This window comes from Haliaeetus leucocephalus, unplaced genomic scaffold, assembly GCF_000737465.1.
Source record: "Haliaeetus leucocephalus isolate CR32 unplaced genomic scaffold, Haliaeetus_leucocephalus-4.0 Scaffold395, whole genome shotgun sequence".
Taxonomy (NCBI): domain Eukaryota; kingdom Metazoa; phylum Chordata; class Aves; order Accipitriformes; family Accipitridae; genus Haliaeetus; species Haliaeetus leucocephalus.
The window spans coordinates 6793019-6810982 of NW_010972831.1; the positions used below are offsets into that span (position 1 = coordinate 6793019).

General features: G+C 36.3%; 1 protein-coding gene across 8 annotated transcripts in view; it reads right to left on the bottom strand.

Moving 5' to 3' along the window:
* BCAS3 (breast carcinoma amplified sequence 3) overlaps nt 1–17964 on the bottom strand; it is a 374628-nt gene that overhangs the window by 269570 nt on the left and 87094 nt on the right. For all 8 annotated transcript variants that reach the window (XR_774766.1, XM_010573787.1, XM_010573786.1 and 5 more), the window contains one exon: nt 16591–16684. Coding sequence is in view for 7 of the 8 variants with exons in the window: in XM_010573787.1 (XP_010572089.1) it covers nt 16591–16684 (94 nt within the window). In the remaining variant the exon portion in view is untranslated. The remainder of the gene's footprint in view (nt 1–16590; nt 16685–17964) is intronic.

Here is a 17964-nt window from a genome sequence, read left to right on the forward strand (position 1 = left end):
ACGTTCAAGCTGTGTTGGATTTGTTTTAAAAACTCCAAGGGCACAAATGTTAGGAAAGCAGGCACACATCTGCATGGAGGAAACGTATATTCATGGATATACTTAAATTTAGGAATGCAACTCTTACATTCCCATGCACGCAAAGCCATATAGAGACCTGTATAGCCATTGCACAAATACGCTATTTACGTGAACTGCGATAAAAAAATATGAACAACTTCTCAGATTTTGTTTTTTAAATATGAGCACGGATACCGTGCAACACTAATATTATGCTTTTTAGGTTTTCAAATTACAGGACCAGAGAGCTCAGTGGAACCACGCTGAACTTAAGAGTCACTCCTGATTCAGTCCATCCGCATTTCTCTCAGCATTCCTACCTCCTCCGTGCTAATTGTATAGATTTCTACTTTACTGCAGCTCTCTCACAAAAGCAGTCGCGCATGCATCTTGTTAAGATGTGACAAAGTTTATATGGACCGTGGTTTTATGAAACGTATGACCTGACCTATGAACAGTAGCTTTATTTATACTCACTTAACTCCTCTCTGAGGCTGATGCTAGTCAAAATATTAGTGCTACTGAGCCCATGTATACTTCCAAGTGTAACACATATGCCACAGTTACAAAATTTGGTCTAAAAAAAAAAAACCAAAACAACCTTAGCTAAATAAGGAAAACCTGATTTTAACAACAAAATTCACCACAAAATAAACACAAGTACATAAAGATATCCAAAATATTTTTTAAAAAATATTAAAAAAACCCAACCAACAACCCAGCAAATCAAAAGAAAGAGAAGAAAAACAAAAAACTATTTTGTGAATAAATAATTATCTATGACTGTACCCTGGAGATCTCTATACACTGTAACACACTGAGGACAATTATACATTTAATCTGAGTATTTGGAGCTTGGGGTGGATGTATGGAAACTGTCAGACATTTACCATGTCCAACAGATGGCTCAACGGTATGCTTTATATACTAAAAAAACTATTTACCAGTTTCAAACACTAACTGACTACAGCTGATGGCCCAATAAATACTAGAACTTTATCAGGATGGGCTTCTCCCTCCCATAACTAAAGGACGCACACTGAGGGCAGCTAAGAATATGAGGACAAAAGATCAAAGGGAACAGACTCCCTTTTCTTTTAACCCTGCTCCAAAAGGGATACAAATCCATAGCCACTACCGTTACGTTAGTGTTTTGGGGTTTGTTAGTTGCGGAGATTGCAGTAAACATTTTTACTGCTGTAACATGTTATCATGCTTTTCTCTTTTCATTGGAACGACAATAAAGTAAATGTTACAGAGACAGGGTAAAATCCTGACCTCCCTGAAGTCTACAGAGCTTTTGCCACTAACTTCAAGATGGGAAATAATTTTACTCTTTTCATACAGTTGTGCATCTTTAATCCAAAAAGAAGTTAACAATGCCTGCTGTGCTAAATGACTGCTTTGATAATAATTTTAATATATTTTAGAATTAATTATAAATCTATCATGAAAACAGAGCATATTCAGCAATAGTGATACCTGAACAAATCAACGTTTACAAGTGTGCCCACAATCTTATTCAATAAATTCAGCATTCTATTAAGACTCACCTTATTTACCTGCAATTTTGACAGATTTTAACAAAATGCAAAGTTTCTATCGACAGATGACTAAAATTTCTATAAAAAGATGATCACAAAAAGGTGACTAAAGAACTATCCTTCAATAAACTGTGAAATTTTCTGCAGTAGCGTAAAAAGCGACCATGGATAATGTTAGATTAGGGTAATTGTAAATTTCTAATGCTTAAAGAAACTAAGACCCCAATATTTCCTTTCTCTTAGAAGCGAGGAATAGGAGACTACAAAAATTACTGAAACCGTTAGAAAAATTACAGAAAGAGGACATACTGAAAAAGATAGGAGGCCTAAGACCATCCTCCTCAAGGCTTCTTTATCAAAGCAAGACTTTTTGGTAGTAATGAAAAAAGCTTATAAATGGTACATAGATGGAAATCAATTATTTATATATGACTTCTGTCTGCAGCAAAAGGTAGGTGATGAAGCACAATGATTTAATCACACTTCTCCAGCAGTACAATACCTTATTTGCATGAAGACATCAATTTGATGACAGAGAAACATTTCCTGTCTTCTCCCCCTCCTCAAATATCAGCTCGTCAAAAGAGAAAATGGGCTCTATTCAAACCCACTAGCAACTTCTGCTACTAACTACTACTAAATTCTGCTTTGGTGATAAATTTCTTTGGAGACAATAGGTTAAACGCTTAGATTAGAAAAAATATGAAACTGGATGTTTTCTAAAAAGTTAAGTAGTGATGAATTTAAGCTATTGATAATCACATATTTCTGAAATTTAAAAATAGGATCATTCATGCACTGCAAATTTCCATACTGGCCTTCTTAAATACATTTCTTCCACCCAAATGACTTGATGCTATATAGCACTGATGGCAGGATTTCATATGCTTTTCCTCTCAGATTCAAGATACTGTTCAGTGTGTTTCCAGGGTTAAACTCACAGAAAACAAAGAGTGATTCTACCTAAGACTGGTTTTAAACAATACTTATCTAAACCATAGCTATCCAAAATGTAGCAGTTATTTGATAGAGAATTTAAATGATCAAGAATTTCCTAAATTTTCAGTATAGCTTAAAGTCTTCCACCTTCAGGTAGGAAATGCTCTAGACTTAGGCAAGTATTTCTGTAAAATGAAAATCAGTTTCCTCTGGGGAAGCACTGAAGGAAAAAAAAAAAAGGAGAATGTACACAAACAGAATTAAAAAGTACAGAAGAAAACAGCATCGACATGATTTCATGAAAAGGGCATTCTCATTGATTTCAACCCGGCTAATCACAATGAGGAGATAATCTGTTTGTCCTCATTCAAAGCGTACTTCGTGTTAAAACAGACTAGATTTTCTTCTCTCTGTAAAGTCCTCTTATTTACACTTTTGCTGGTAAGAAATTCCACTGCTGACACTCTTCCTTCACAAACAAACCATAAAGCAATGCTAGCAAGCTACAGATCACAAATTATTTCTCACCTTCTGGCTCAGCATATGTGATATAGAGACACAATCTTTGTAATTGCAATTCATCAAACATGATGTCATGACGTTAATATTAATACGTTTGTCTTCAAAGGCAGTAATTCAAGTTGAAAAACAAAAGTCAAAATAAAAAGAGAAAAAACAACAAATTATTCTGTCATTAAATAATTACAGCTGATTTTACTCTAGATGACACATCCAGGAAGGTGATGTTCCAGAACAAGATTAATCTTGCAAACTGGAGCAGAAAGTTGCAGTCATTATAAAAGTCCAAGCACAGATGCAATGCTGGTTGCAGCCATATCAGTACTGCAATAAATTAGCTTATAAAGCACTTGCCACTATAAAAGATATCTCCAAACCTTAACTAATCTACATGTTTAATAAAAGACTGACTGTACACCTTAGGTAGAAAAAAGAGACCAAAAAAAATTTCTGTTAATCTGTGAAGCACTATCAATGCTTCCCAACAATCAAATAAGGTATTTTTCTGCCCACTTGCTCTGATCAATGGGAAAAACTTCTGCAGAGACATTCCAATTTAAACCTCTTTAACTATTAACTCAAGGCCACCATCACATTTCAATATAGAGCATTTAAATAATCAGAGGAATTTCAGGTCCGTTAAAGGTGCAGTCAGGCATCCAAAGGGGCATACAGTTTAATCTGTTTTACTGCTGGTCCAACATTAATTTTCTTGTTATTAATGGATGGAAAAGCTCTTTTGTAGCCAAGGAAGCGTAATTATTTAAAATTTTAGATGTGTTGCACTTCACAGCTCTCAGCTGCTAAGCTGGCAGGAGTAACACTTCTGGAAAGCAGATCATTTATTTACCACATTTAGAAGAAAAAACCCCACATACTTATAAAACAGCACCATGTTTTAGCTATTTACTAATTGACTGTCTTAGTTAAGAAGTTTCTCTCTTTGACATTAAAATTACCATAGTTAAACAACAACAAAATGAAAGTATAGAAGTGAACTGAATTTGACATGTCACTTAGTGGTTTCAGCAATGGATTAAGAATCAGGGATCCTATGTAACACTCTTCTCTGGCACCGAGTTACTGCGTGACTTGAGTGAGTGATAACTTCTCAATCCTTCAATTTTCCTAAAATTAGCTTTCAATCCCTAATTTAAAAGTTTGAAGTTCCTACAGTTCATTTTCAACACACCCTTCTTTTTAACCTGTCCTCTTCTAATAAACTGAAATCATATCCATAGCTCTGATTTCTGTTCTTTGTTTTCTCTACTGTTTGCAAACCTCTCTTCTACCCCCTCTCCCTCGCGCTGCTGGAATTATGCCACCATTCAGTCAGTCAACTACCACGGCTTGAAAAGTCTCCCACTTCTTGTTCACTGAGAACGCCTTTCTTCCTCTCTAAACCTATTTCTTTGGAATCTTTCTTACCACCTTGCCCTTCAACTCCGTAAGGATCAAGTCTTACATCCTATATCTTTCCTGCCTTCTGTCGAAGCTATCTGGATCCAAGAACACATCCTGTTCTGAACTTGCAAGGTAGCTGTATGAATTTACGCTTATGTACACAATATATGGAAGTAATACATATTACTTATGTATATCAGAATGTACCTTCCACACCCCACCCATTTAAAAGCTGGTGCTACTGCCAAATTTAAGGTGTACTTAGCTACTGCTACAGTTATGTTTTACTTAATTATCCTATTTTCAGTTTGTTTTTAAGGGCTTGCACTGAAAAAATATTGCTTCTATTGCTCCCTCTAGAACGGTAAGAAGCCACGACAGAATCCTGTGGCTGGCAAACACTTCTATGGCTACATTTAAGACGCGTAGAGAAAAGCTTTTATTGAAAAACACTGTCCCAAAACAAGACCACCACTAAGCTTTTGTAACAAAATGTCCTTTTCAGAGGCTGTGAGTCTAGTTATTGGCTTAACAAATTGGCAGTTGAAGCACAACCTCTAAAAAAAATTCAAATACAGGATAATTCTCATCTTTCCTGGCTACCCACAGCCACCTACTGGATTTTTTGCAGATATAATTCTTGGCAATGAAGCCTTCCCTCCCCAGCCTGAGAAACAAGGCACAAACCTTACAGTAACAGTAATGAATAAGATTTAAACAAACTTCAAATAGATGTGCAAACTTCTACTCTTAACCCGATTCCCAAACCAAATATAAGTAATAGATAAGTTTGTATGTATGGTCCCAGTAACAAGGAGTAAGAGCAAAGAAATGACAGCTCTGCTGCTCATCAGCAGCGTCTAACACTACAGTCCAAGTCCAAATCGGCTAGTCCCAGCTCAACAGCAGAAGTCAAAATCTGAAACTGGGAGGTCCTGCAGTCCTGTAATAAATTACTGGCTTGTACTACTGCAGTTACTATGCAACTAGGACTTTTTGAAGGAATTCACGTCAAAGGCTGTGCCAAACACACCATAGAAGAGAGAAAGGAAAAGGCACACGCATCTGAACGGCAGCCTGCTATAACCACAGTGCCCGCAGCGCCTGGACCACCTCCTCTGAAACCCTTGGCAGGACGGACGCTAGAAATCCTGTGCAGAGAACAGGAGGCTGTGACCGGTTCAGATTCTGCACTGCCAATTTTCACAGGTGAAAAGAGGAATTAAGACCTAAGCACAATTTCCTGTTCTGCTTGCCTCAGTAGCTCAGCCTAACTTCCAGAATTGTTCACTACGTTAGGCTGCGTAATGAGGCTTCTACAGAAAGTGGAACTACAGAGGAGGAGCAGCACTGCAGTTCACACTGAAGATGGACAGAACAGAAATGGATATCCTAACACCCTCCAAAATCAAACTCGACATTTGAATATCGAGACACTCAGAATTAGTGGACATATCTAAAATTTAGCGCTCATTTCTCTACCCTTTATCTATAAATTGTGAAAATGACATATATAGGTGTTTTCATGTTCCACTTATTCACACATAGGCATCCTTAAGACCTTGTGACCGAAGAGCATTACAGGAATGAGTATGAAGCTTGCACTGTACCCCTCTGTGTAAAGGTTAAAACCAACAGATGTTAGTCCTGTGAAGGTCTGATTTATATAGTTTATCTTCAGCAAAGGATAGCCTGGTTCTGTTTCGCAGGAAAAGCCAAAAGTTGTTCTTTCCTCATGTAAGATGATCCCGATTCAATGGCATAGAAGAACACATAAAATCAACTATAGCCGTGTGATTAGTCGCCAACAGTGGATAGCTGGCATCCCTCTAAATGTTTGTAAAGAATGGTGGCAGCTTTAAGAACAAAAATTAACCGTCTCAAATTTCTATAAGGGCTGAGAAGTATCTCAGCAACCTGGCAAAAACACAGCGTACTGACTGGAAAAATGCTACCAGAGTTCAGCTGGAGGCGGGGGATTTTACTTCAGACACCAAGGTTATTCACCCTAACACCCACTTACAGAACTGCTGCATGAATCCGGCAGTCAGAACCCATGGAGATTTCTCAGTTTTATAAAGCACATTCTCTTCTTGCCTCACCGCCACTGACTCCACCACAATCCCGACTGAGACAACTTAGGCTGCTGAAATGTACACATTAACTGCAACAGGCAACAAATGGTGTTTCTACCTAATTTTCATAGGAAATTCTCCTTCTGCAGCGTATGCCAAGGCATAGACCAGTGTAAAATACAAGTAGGCTGTAACTTCCCATCTGTCTTACGAAGATGGTATTGTTAAAAAAAAAAAAGCTAGTGTTGCTTGGGTGGGAAGGCAGCACATACACGTAGAGCACATAGGAGCATACGCTGCCTGCGTGCATTCCTGCAGCACCCTTAATTTGTGGGACTGCTTTTAGAACTGTGATCCCACAATGTGTATGTCAGGGAGAGCAAGTGATATAAAACATACCTTCCTTTGCGAGCTAGAGAGGATCTGGCCCTTCCTCCCCTCTACAGGGAAAGGAGAAGGAAACTTACTGACCCATGCACTAGACAAATGAACAGACTATCCATTAACTAGTGAATTGCACAGAATGAAATTATGTTAGAGACAATAAAATGAATACGACTTTAAAGCATTCATTAAAACTGTCACCAACCATCTAAAATTTAACCTATGAACCACAGCTCTCATTCATATATCATACAAAAAGCTTGCCAAAAAACACGATTAACCTGTGCAATGATCAATAATTCTGACATACAGTAAATTTTGGGTTTAATTGGAATACTTACAATGGATTATCAAATACTCTCCTAGAAATGAAAAGAAAAGAAACCAGCAAAGTTTAGTCACACATTTGTTAGCTAAAAACTTTACTGTTGGAGAACATCTAGGTACCAGTGACAAAAATCTCCTTAACAAGAAAGCACTTTCTTAGGCAAACAGAAGTTTTACAAACACTAAATACATTATTTCCATCTAAAAACTGGATTCTATCAGTATCTTCACTGTTTTTATTGGAATCAAAATCTCAAACATGGAAAGCAAAAATTGTGATGTATTAGTTACGCCTTTATACACAATTCAACTTTCTTTTCTCTTTCAGTATCTCTAGGAAAAGGCAGCCTTTGGTAAAACACGCATTTATTTGTTGTGTCAAACCTAGGCCAATCAATAACTCAAGTTAACCTAAAAAAGGATATTCAACCTTGTGCTTCATATTTCTATAAACCCTAGAAAATCCCAAGTTTATGACACTAAACCATACCAAATAAACAGAATGCATGGGTCAGCTACAATACTGACTCCAAATACTGAGAAATGAGTTCCTTTTTCAGCTGGTCTTCTCAAAAATTCTGTCCCACATGAGCCACATTTTGAAGACAGAATATGTTACTGTAGGCAATATATTTTTGCCTTAAAAAAAAATAATAAAGGTACAGACAGAATTAAAAAAAAGGGGGTTGTTTATTTCCAGGCCTGTTGATAATATTTGCTAAAGCAAGATGAGCAGCTGGTCTAGATTGAAAGGCTGAACCAACTGTTTCCTGTCACATTTAACAGCCCAGCATCATTTAAAGTCTTAGGATTAGGAGGAAGGTGAACAAGAAATTCTGTAACTTCTATCGCTGTGTAATCTGTAATAAACCCTTGAGCTATGTAACTTTCAAAATGCAAATAATTTACTTTTTACCTTCTTTGAAATACTAGTAAGAAATGTCTATATATTAAAAATACATACATTGCACATGTAAAGAAAAAGTTTTAAAAAAATTGATACTTTTAGCTTCACTGATTATAAAACTTAATTAAGCTTGGTGTGTCTATAAAGTTTTCTGTTTTCATAGAGGGTGGAGGGGAAACTTACAGTTTATCATGAAATTTAGCTAATAGAAATGGTAAATATAAGGTAAAAATCTGTCTGGAACTGATTTCTGAAACACTGATCTTATTTCCTTCCTTATGGATTCTATTTTTATTGTATTATCTATGGCTGTACAGAACTTGCACAAGTGTGGACAACAACGTATTTAGCAACTAATATTCAGCTTTAGCACAAATAAAACGTCTATAATTTGCTTTTAAATGTGGTGAAGTAAAGACAATTTACTAAAATAAAACTACGGCCCCATAGACTCTAAAATTACTCTTAAAAGCATGTATAACAATTTCTCTAGTATGAATAGATGTGTATAATTTACACACAAGTTGGTTTTAATTATCACAGTTCATAAAGGCCTTTATACCTTAGATCTGTCATAATGAAGAGAGGGATTCTGTTCGTTTTTACCATGTTAAAAAATCTATAAAAGGATCCTCCCTTCTGGCCTCCTAAAACTAAGATCCTTTAAGCATGTCCAGTTTGCTAGCAGAACTAAAAAGCAGATTCCACGATGCTTATCAGTTGTGTGATTTACAGACACGATACTTTGAAAAGTCTCACCAATCGTGACTCCGTTCCAGGTCTGAAGGGACTACCTCACACCACCCATCGCGAGTCTTGTCCAACTCGCAGGACTAAGCCGTAGCGCTCCCTGCCAACATCATAAATGCTGCCATTAAAATATTTGTTTTAATTCTGACCTCAGAGTCACAGCTAATAAACAAGAAAGGCAATGAGAAATTGAAAAACAAACTAAATGCAGCTGTTGGACTGGACGTTTCACAACTGTGTTTAACTGCATCCTTTAATTTCACTTCTATGAATAGAAGCCATACACCACAGCTTGCATGCCAGCTCGTCAAGCAAGCAGTATTTTCTTTTGAGTTCATTTTGCAGTGTTATTCCGTCATGTAAATTTTACTGTATTTTTAACTTTTCCTTTGAGATGCGGTCTGCAAACAATGGCTAACTATTTGCTGGTGGTTTCTCATTAGAACACGTACTAGCAATGGATAGCATTTGTATAATTTTTCCATAATCTTCCTCACACACAAGAGGAACAGAATTTTTTTTGTGTATGTATAATACATGTTTGTATGTGTGTCAGTCCAGAGCCCATTTAAATATATCCAGTGACGAGAAGAATAACGTTTTAGAAACTATTTAGAAATGCATTACAAAATGACATGAAATAACTAGATACAGAGGAGGGAAACACAAAACTTATGCTGTTCTATGGACTTCCCAAAACTTACTCGTATATCTTTAAAAACAAAAGTATTATTTTTTTAATATGTCTTTATAACAATCAGTGAAAATACCTTTCCTGAATGCACAGGATTAAAAATACTAATTAGACAGAGAATCAGGAACCTGAACATACTTGAAAGAAATCTATTTAGAAAAGGGGAAAAGAGGCCACATCCTTTTAAAACTGTAGATACAAATAAAGAATCAGATGATTAAAAATTAGGATACTAAGAAAGCCAGAATTTCCAATTTGTTTTGGAATATATTCCCTGAGTATGGAGGAAAATACAGATAATTATATTTTGCAAAAAAAATATAGCACATTGGTGTGTTTTTCAAATATGTAATGTCCTCCTCTTCTCAGTTTTCAGGTTTGGAGGTTTAGTATGTGGAAAGATAAATATCACCTCACAGCCTTCCAAAAGTAAACACTTTGTTTCCTCTGCAAGGGGGGAGGGGGGAGGGGAGTGGTGGTGGGTGTATTTTCATTAAAAAATGAAAATCAGTAACCATTTTTTTAAACATGTGGAAATCCAACTTCCAAATAATACACACCCTTAGAACTTTATATAGCAATGTCTTAAAAAAAAAAAAAAAAAAAAAAAAAACGGAAAAAAAAAAAAACAAACGGCAAGCAGACCTAATGCCTCCGAAATCACACGAAAGTCTTAATTCTCAGTACCATCTCCATTCAGGATATTTGCATCCACAACTTTGCTTGAGTCCCAAGACCCTACATGAAAGTAAAACAGTGAATACTTTGGACCAATATTAAAAGGAATAGCAATAAAACAAAACATTTGAATGAAGCCGTACACAGAATTTCCATAACAGATCATGCCAGAGGTCTATGTAGCCCAGTGTATTTATTGCCTTTAACAACAGCGACTAGCAATCATCTCCATGTCTACGATGGAAGAAGGAACAAAGTGAATTAGTTTTAATGGACTACGGCTGACATCAGAATTGGTGAGGTTTTTTCCTCCTTTCTAAATCACAGCGTCTAATACAACATAATGAAAACGAGGATGTTTGTATGGTTCCTTTAGTCTCCAGTCTAGACACTCTCTAGTTTAGACTAATCCAGTTTACCATTGAGCAACTGATTCTAATTGGTAACATTTAATCCCTTCCCTTCCCTCTCTCCATTTCAGACCCTGCATACACTTACAATTCCTGGCAGATTATCATCGACACGTTGAAAGCTTGGAGGTTTTTCTGTAGACATCTTAATTTAAGTAACCCCCTATGGTGTATTCCTTCCTTTTGTCCAAAATTTAGTCCAGGGTACCTTGATCCAGAGTTTACATAAGAAGCTCTTGTTGATTTACATTATGCAGCAGACAGGATTCTCCTGCGATACTATAATAACTATGACATTCTGCAAATGGTTTGTACCTGGGGTTTCTGGGGTTTTTGTTATCTAAATATATAATATATATTTAAAATATAAAAATATATAAATATTATATACATATAAAGGTTTAAAGCCTCCTAATGACAAATTCATGCATAATGCTGCATTGACAGAAAAACATCTTCATAACCAAGAAAGTATTTACCAAAATTTTCTATCCTGGCTACATTTTAATTATGGTAAAAATTCAACCATAATAAATACAGACTTTAGTGTCAATACTGCTGTTTTACATTATATAAGAGAAAATCATTACTGGTTGTACATAACTGACATTTCTAAATATCTTACATTTTTATAGCATGAAACAGGCCAAATCACCATTCCAAGAAATGATGGAAGGCTATGTTGTCCTGTAAACAACAGTAACAGAGCACACATGTTCATCAAAAAAAGTAAATAATGCAGATGACATTATATGCTACTCAGTATAACTAACAACATCCTAGATTATTTTTGCGTGGCCAAGATGTATTGACTACAATCCTATAAAAGACAAACCTTGTTCCTGGACCTCATCTAAAGGTATCAAGATTTTCTTCAGAACAAAAATATAACCAGGAAAAATATGACGTGCAGGTTTGGGAGCATATCTACACAGATGCAGTCTGAAAAATTTATCTGAATTACCTAAAGTGAATTAGGAAGCAGCACTAAATTTTTGTCTCGATGCTCTGTCCACAATAAGGTGGCGTTCCATTCATCCAAAACTGAATATTCAAGCTAAAATGAATCGAGCTAATGTTAACGCTAAGTAAAAGCATCCACACAAAAGCTTAATGTGATTTTCATTTAATAAGTGAATTAAAGTAACTGTTCTTAGAGTCTCTTTGTAAGTAGAAGCCTCTTGTTTCCACTACATCAATATACATGCCAGAGGTACATTAATAAAGTCCCCAGTCTATTAATATTACTTCACTTCCTTGTATTATTTATTCTCGTCTTGAAAAGTTTTAATAAAAGGCTTGAAGTCTTCCGAAAAGTTAGAAGCTGCCTTCCTTTGTTCAGAAATGAAAGAGTGGACATGGTGCTCTTCACTCTGCAGCAGCTGCTTTGCACAGACGATCAGATGGCTGTTCAAATATGAACTAAATATTCTCAGAACGCAGCTCACTTCCCTCGCAATGGTTTCTGTATGCTTAAGAGATGTGACTTCCTTCTTAGATGTGGATCCTTCCCAATTAGATTGAAGAAATACTATTTTTCTCCCTATCAGCGACAGACATCCAGTGACTGCCACTCGAAAAACCCTGTGTATCTGCAGCGCCCAGCTTATGGTCTACCAGCGACGGCTCCCCGCAAAATTCATCTGGCTTGTTGGCCATTTTCAAGCTGCGTGAATTATTCTGCTGGCAGAAGCCCATTTCTGGTCATCACCTGCACCAGGGCCCCACAGCTCCTTCCTCTTACATGCAAGTATCCCTGCCACATACTGTGGTGCAAGCATCACTTCATGGGAAGGGGTTGTGGTAAAAAATAAATAAATACCATGTGTATGCAATACTTATCAAGTGACTATATTGCAAAATCAGATCCCTTTTTCCTGTAAATACGCAGCATCTCTTCCATGGCACTTGGCAATGCTAAATTATTACTGTAACATTCATTTAATTTGTTCAATATTGGATGGATGTCTAAAACAAACTAAAAAAAAATCAAAATATGAGTGCTTCAGAAGAGGGGCCTTATCTTCATGTAAGTCACAAAAGCAGCCACTGGCATATATGGCATTATATAAATAAACCATGATGTTGACAAATAATAGTGTATCGCAACACTGTGTCAGTTTCCTATGGAAGAAAACAATACATGAAATACTCATATTCTACCAATTAAAAAGAAAAAAGGAAACAAGTAACAGTGCCAAGTCACCTGAACTTAAAACTTTACTAAGCACACTTCCAAAACCAGAACAAGAACGTTATATAGGAAGTGTGCCCACCAGCCAGAAGAAACACCGTCAGCAAAGCTGACAACACAACTGGCTAAGAGAACAGATTAAGGAGGCTCACATCATAATTTTTATTTTTACCACTAGAATAAGGACCCAGTTAGCATTTGATGTCTGTTTCCCAAAGAGTCAATCAGCAACAAATGGCAAAGAAGGACCAGTTCTTTTTCACTTTTATTGAACTACTACATATCTTACCTATTAAAATGAAAAATGTTAAGGGGAGAGGCAGTAACAATATACGCAAGGACCCAGCTTTTAGAAATTCCATAGGACTAAGGGATTTTGTGGATGAGATGCCTGGCCACAAATTTTCAGCTGCAGTACAAACCCTGCCCTCCCCTTCCCTCCGCTCCACCCCCATTGCACCCCCCCAAAAACCCCCAGTAACCCACTCCCCATAGTAAACCATCAAAACTTTTTTTTAAAACTAAAATTTGATGTACACAGGCAAAAAAACACAGAGCAAACCTAAACTACCAGGAACTGCAGTTTTTCTCCTTTATGGTTTTGGGTTTTTTTTCTTCTTTCTAATGTTAAACATGATTTGCTATATGTCTTAGACTGAGACTTTTACAGTCTCCCTAAAATCAACTGACTCAGAAGCAAGCTTTTAACATAAGGGTCTGGAAAAGGTATATAGGGACATGCTAGGCAGCATTAAAAAAAAAAACCTATGGTGCCCCCTAAGTATGCTCAAAAATGATATTTCAAGTTCGTTATTTTATTATTCAACCAGATTTTCATAGTAGCCATAGATCTAATACCAAAAAAAAGCTAACTGTATGCCAAGTTTCTTTTCTTTGAATACCTCAAAAACAAAAAAGAAAAAAAAATTCAATAGATTTGCCTTTAATTTAAACAAAAGGTAGATCTAATGCCACCAAAAGTGAATACAGAAATGTCTACACAGCACAGTGAAATGCTACGCAGAGACACCCCTGCTTGTTCTTTCATGATTTTGCCTTATAACACACCTAATGTAAAAGGTTGTGTGTACAGCAAGCTCTCCTTGCCAACGAACCCAGCTCAGAACTCCACATAGATTATTTACCTTGCTGGGAGGAAAAAACAACCCCCAAAGCCTCAAAACCAAAGCAAAACAAAAACCAAACAAACCAACAAACAAGCCAACAAAAAAAGACACAGACGTTATCAGCAAGAGTCCTGCCATTGTTTGCAACAGACTTTCAATCAGGAAAGTAATAACTTAACATAACTTGGACACTGTAAATGCAGTAAAGGATTTCTTCTTGGTTTCAGAAAGAAAGATTAGGGAAAACCATTTACTGACATTAGTGAGTCTCTTTCCTTCCCATTGGATTGTTTTCTGATAATCCTACTGTGAAACAATGTATTATGAGGAGCTATTCTCACAACAATACCCATAAATTCTGTACTTTTATTTTATAATGATTAACTTAACCCTAGCAAGCTCCTTGTTCAGTATGAAAACATAAAGAGCAGAAGCCCAAAAAATGTATCTTACTGGCAACTGATACCTTTAAAATACAGCTTAAAGTGGCTGTGGCACTGTTCTACTGGTTTAGTACAGAAAAATCATACATATCCACCTTCCATATCCATTGACTTTCAGGGGTGGCTTTGTTTTTAGATTTTTTTCAACCACAATCCTGTAAGTTTTTACAGACCTGAGTACCTGTGGAGCTCACGGGCCCTTGGGATGAGACATGATGAAATTAAGCTATTTAATCAGCCATAGAGAATAAAATAGCTCACTGAAACAGATCAGTGTTCCCTATTTGCCTTTATAGTAAAAGTTTGCAGTTGCTATGTTCTAGTGCAGCATTGCAGACACTGCTTGAAATTACGAGTAAAAGTGGTTTTTCACTACAATTAGCCAATAGATGAAGACAGTATCAAAAGCCACCTCATGTTTTGTTCTACTTTGTAATGAGATCAGCTTGATTTGCAATACACCACTACATAATGGATTAAGTTGATTTTACTTGCAACACTGGCTTCAAACAAAATTCTGTCTTGATGTTAAATAAAGAATACAGAATCCTGTGTTAAGTGCTGCTTTCATACTGTAGGCAGCTGAGGTAATAATTTTCAACCGTTCTGATATTGCAGTACTCAGAACATGCAGTATGATTCAATACCTTGCTGTGAATCATCCCTCCTGCAAATATCTCATAAAACACATAATTTGCAATCAGTCAAAAATAACACCGATTAGTAAAAGCATTTTGCCATTAAGTATCTTATTGCACCATTAGATCTAAGGTAACAGTCTGCTGTATCATATACAAAGGATTGTAATTTTAGTACCCGAGCAAACCAAAAGAACTCAATTATGCTACAAGTAATCCAATAATATGCACATATGTCCTTCAATTTAAAAAATAATAAGTTAATTAGTTTTTGCATAAACATTGTTTCCCTTAAATTTATACATTCATAAAAATTGTCTTAAGGATGCATTTCATTAATATTTATAAAGCATTCTAATTTAAGCATCTGTATTTATTTCACTTAATTAGCATTGCTCAACTCTAGGTATTATCTTTCTACCAGAGTACAAAGCAAAAATATTACTGTTCTGGAATTGGCATAGTTGATTCTCAGTTAAATGCGCAGAGTTCCACAAAAAATTCTCTTAAGTATCAGAAGAAAATTCAGCCAGATGAGAACACAGTTTTTTATGTCAAAAAATCACAGTGAAAATGCTGTGAACCGCACACCACTACTAAAGAGTTCTGACATAACAGATGGGATGTCAGAATAAGACCAACTGGTCAGTAAAAGTGAAAACATAAATGACAGACATTTAGTTTTATTCTTTGAAATGTTACTTCATCCTCAAGATCTTCATGGCATTTGCTACATTTTAGAAACCGTTAATTTAGGCAAGTGGAAGCTGTTGATTCACTGGCCATTTCACTGACTACTACTGCAATCAACCAAAACTTTTTTTTTTGCTGTCCTCAGATGAAGTAGTAAACATGTCAATTATCAAATTAATAAGATTTATTAATAGACAAATTTGTGGTTTTCTGCTGTCCACAGTCATTGTTCATTTATAAAGAGGAAGGAGAGGAACAGGTACTTTTGAGGAGTTTCTTACAAGTATTTTCAGATTACCATTGATTTAACTCAGGAGAGAGGGTAGAATCACAAGCTCTTCATCAACAAAACACATAATGGCAGCATAAGATACTCCAAAAAAACAGTGCCAGTGAAACGACTAATTTTATTTTCATATTTATGGAGGAGTACAATTTAATACATGAGCTGATCCTCTGGATACCTGCGTATCAGAACATCTAGATACCTGGCTGGCAGGATACCCAAAAGAAAAGAATTCCTTAGTACTTCTGCTACATTTGAAGCGGTAGACTGGATCTTCTCACATATACGGTAGTATAACAGTTGCTTAAGTTTGAAATTTCCAGAAAAGACAAATTAACCAGTGTATGACACATTCAACACTCAACAAAGCAGGTAAAATCCTAGTAGCAGTGAGTAGATACTTGCATGTTTCACAATGGTATCTGCAATTCCTCCAAAGCAATGGAACACATACCTATAATATTTCACTGTCTTCATCTTGTTTACAACTATCACATTAAAAGAGTAAAATAACTTACCACTAGGGTTAAAAGCCATGCAGCAAATAGGCTTTTCATGCGCAGGAAAGTGGGCCACAATACCATCACTATCAGAGTCCTCACTGACAAGTACCTGCATAATATTAATAGAGACAAAGTAAGGTTAGAAAATAAAAACACACCTAAAAGAACACACCAACTTACTGATACAGGAATTGTTTTAAGATATACACAGTGGTATGAATTAGAAATAAAACTGCACGTGAACTAAACACAAACAACCTCCTGTGATTTTTTTCAGATAAAAGAGATACGAGACATGCTCAAAAACCTGCTATTAACTAGAAAGGTTTATGCACTTTATACCCGGATTCCTTATTTATTTATCCTATTCAGATAAGGCAAAATGGGGAAAATACCACTGGTTTGCTACATAAAGTATTAATGGCTGCATAGAAGCTTATTAGAAAAGAGGTCTGCATGCAGTGCACCAGTAAGCTACGTGAAGGTTTCCACTGCCGTTGGCTGAAGCAAGGGTTGTGATCTCTCTGTACGTCTATAATCGAGAGGGCCTATCACTCGTAAATTTGTGACAGGAGCTCTCCTCCTGATTCAGCTCTCCTGTGGACAGGAGCTCTCATTCCACCAGACTCAGCAGCAGCGTGCAGTTGGACTAATGTAAGGAGGATCAGTGTAATTGCACTGAAGAGCATACACCATTCTTTAACTGTAAACAACACATAATTTTCTCCAAGCAATAACAAAAAAAATCACATAATAGAAAGAAAAACAAGAGGTAGCATAGAGTTTTTAGAAGAAAAGGGGGTATTTAACCATTACATAAATCAGCATTTTCCTTGGGAGGATTCAAAGTATACATGGCAAACGAGTGGAAAAAAGGACCGAAAAAACCAGTCAAAGAAAGTGGGTTTGCTTTCCACCAGTTGCGTAAGTAGGAACACTACGCTTGCATGCTGCTAATAAGTGGTGACAGACTTGAGGTATCTGGATTTCCAAATGGCGCAAGAAATGCTAAGGACTGGGAGTGTGTATGAGAAGCAGCTGCACTACAAAATATGCAGCTAATAAGAATCTTCTCCATCTTGAAACTGCTTCAATGGATGTTAAATAACAGTATTAAAAAGGCTGTTAATCAAAACCCCTTCAAAAAAATCATGCTGTCATAAAATACCTTCGTATGAACAAAAAAGCCATTAAAAGGTAGGAGAGAGTTTTCACAACAGAGGGAAATTAAGCAGAAAGGGAAATATCTGGACCGAGATCTGTGTTGCGCAACATCTTCTGGAGAAAGGGTCAAAGGATGAGCTTTTGGGTTTTTTAAACAAAAGGCTATTTGAAGTTCATAGAACTACTTCGGCCAGTCAAAACTAAAGCTGATTGTGAAGACATACA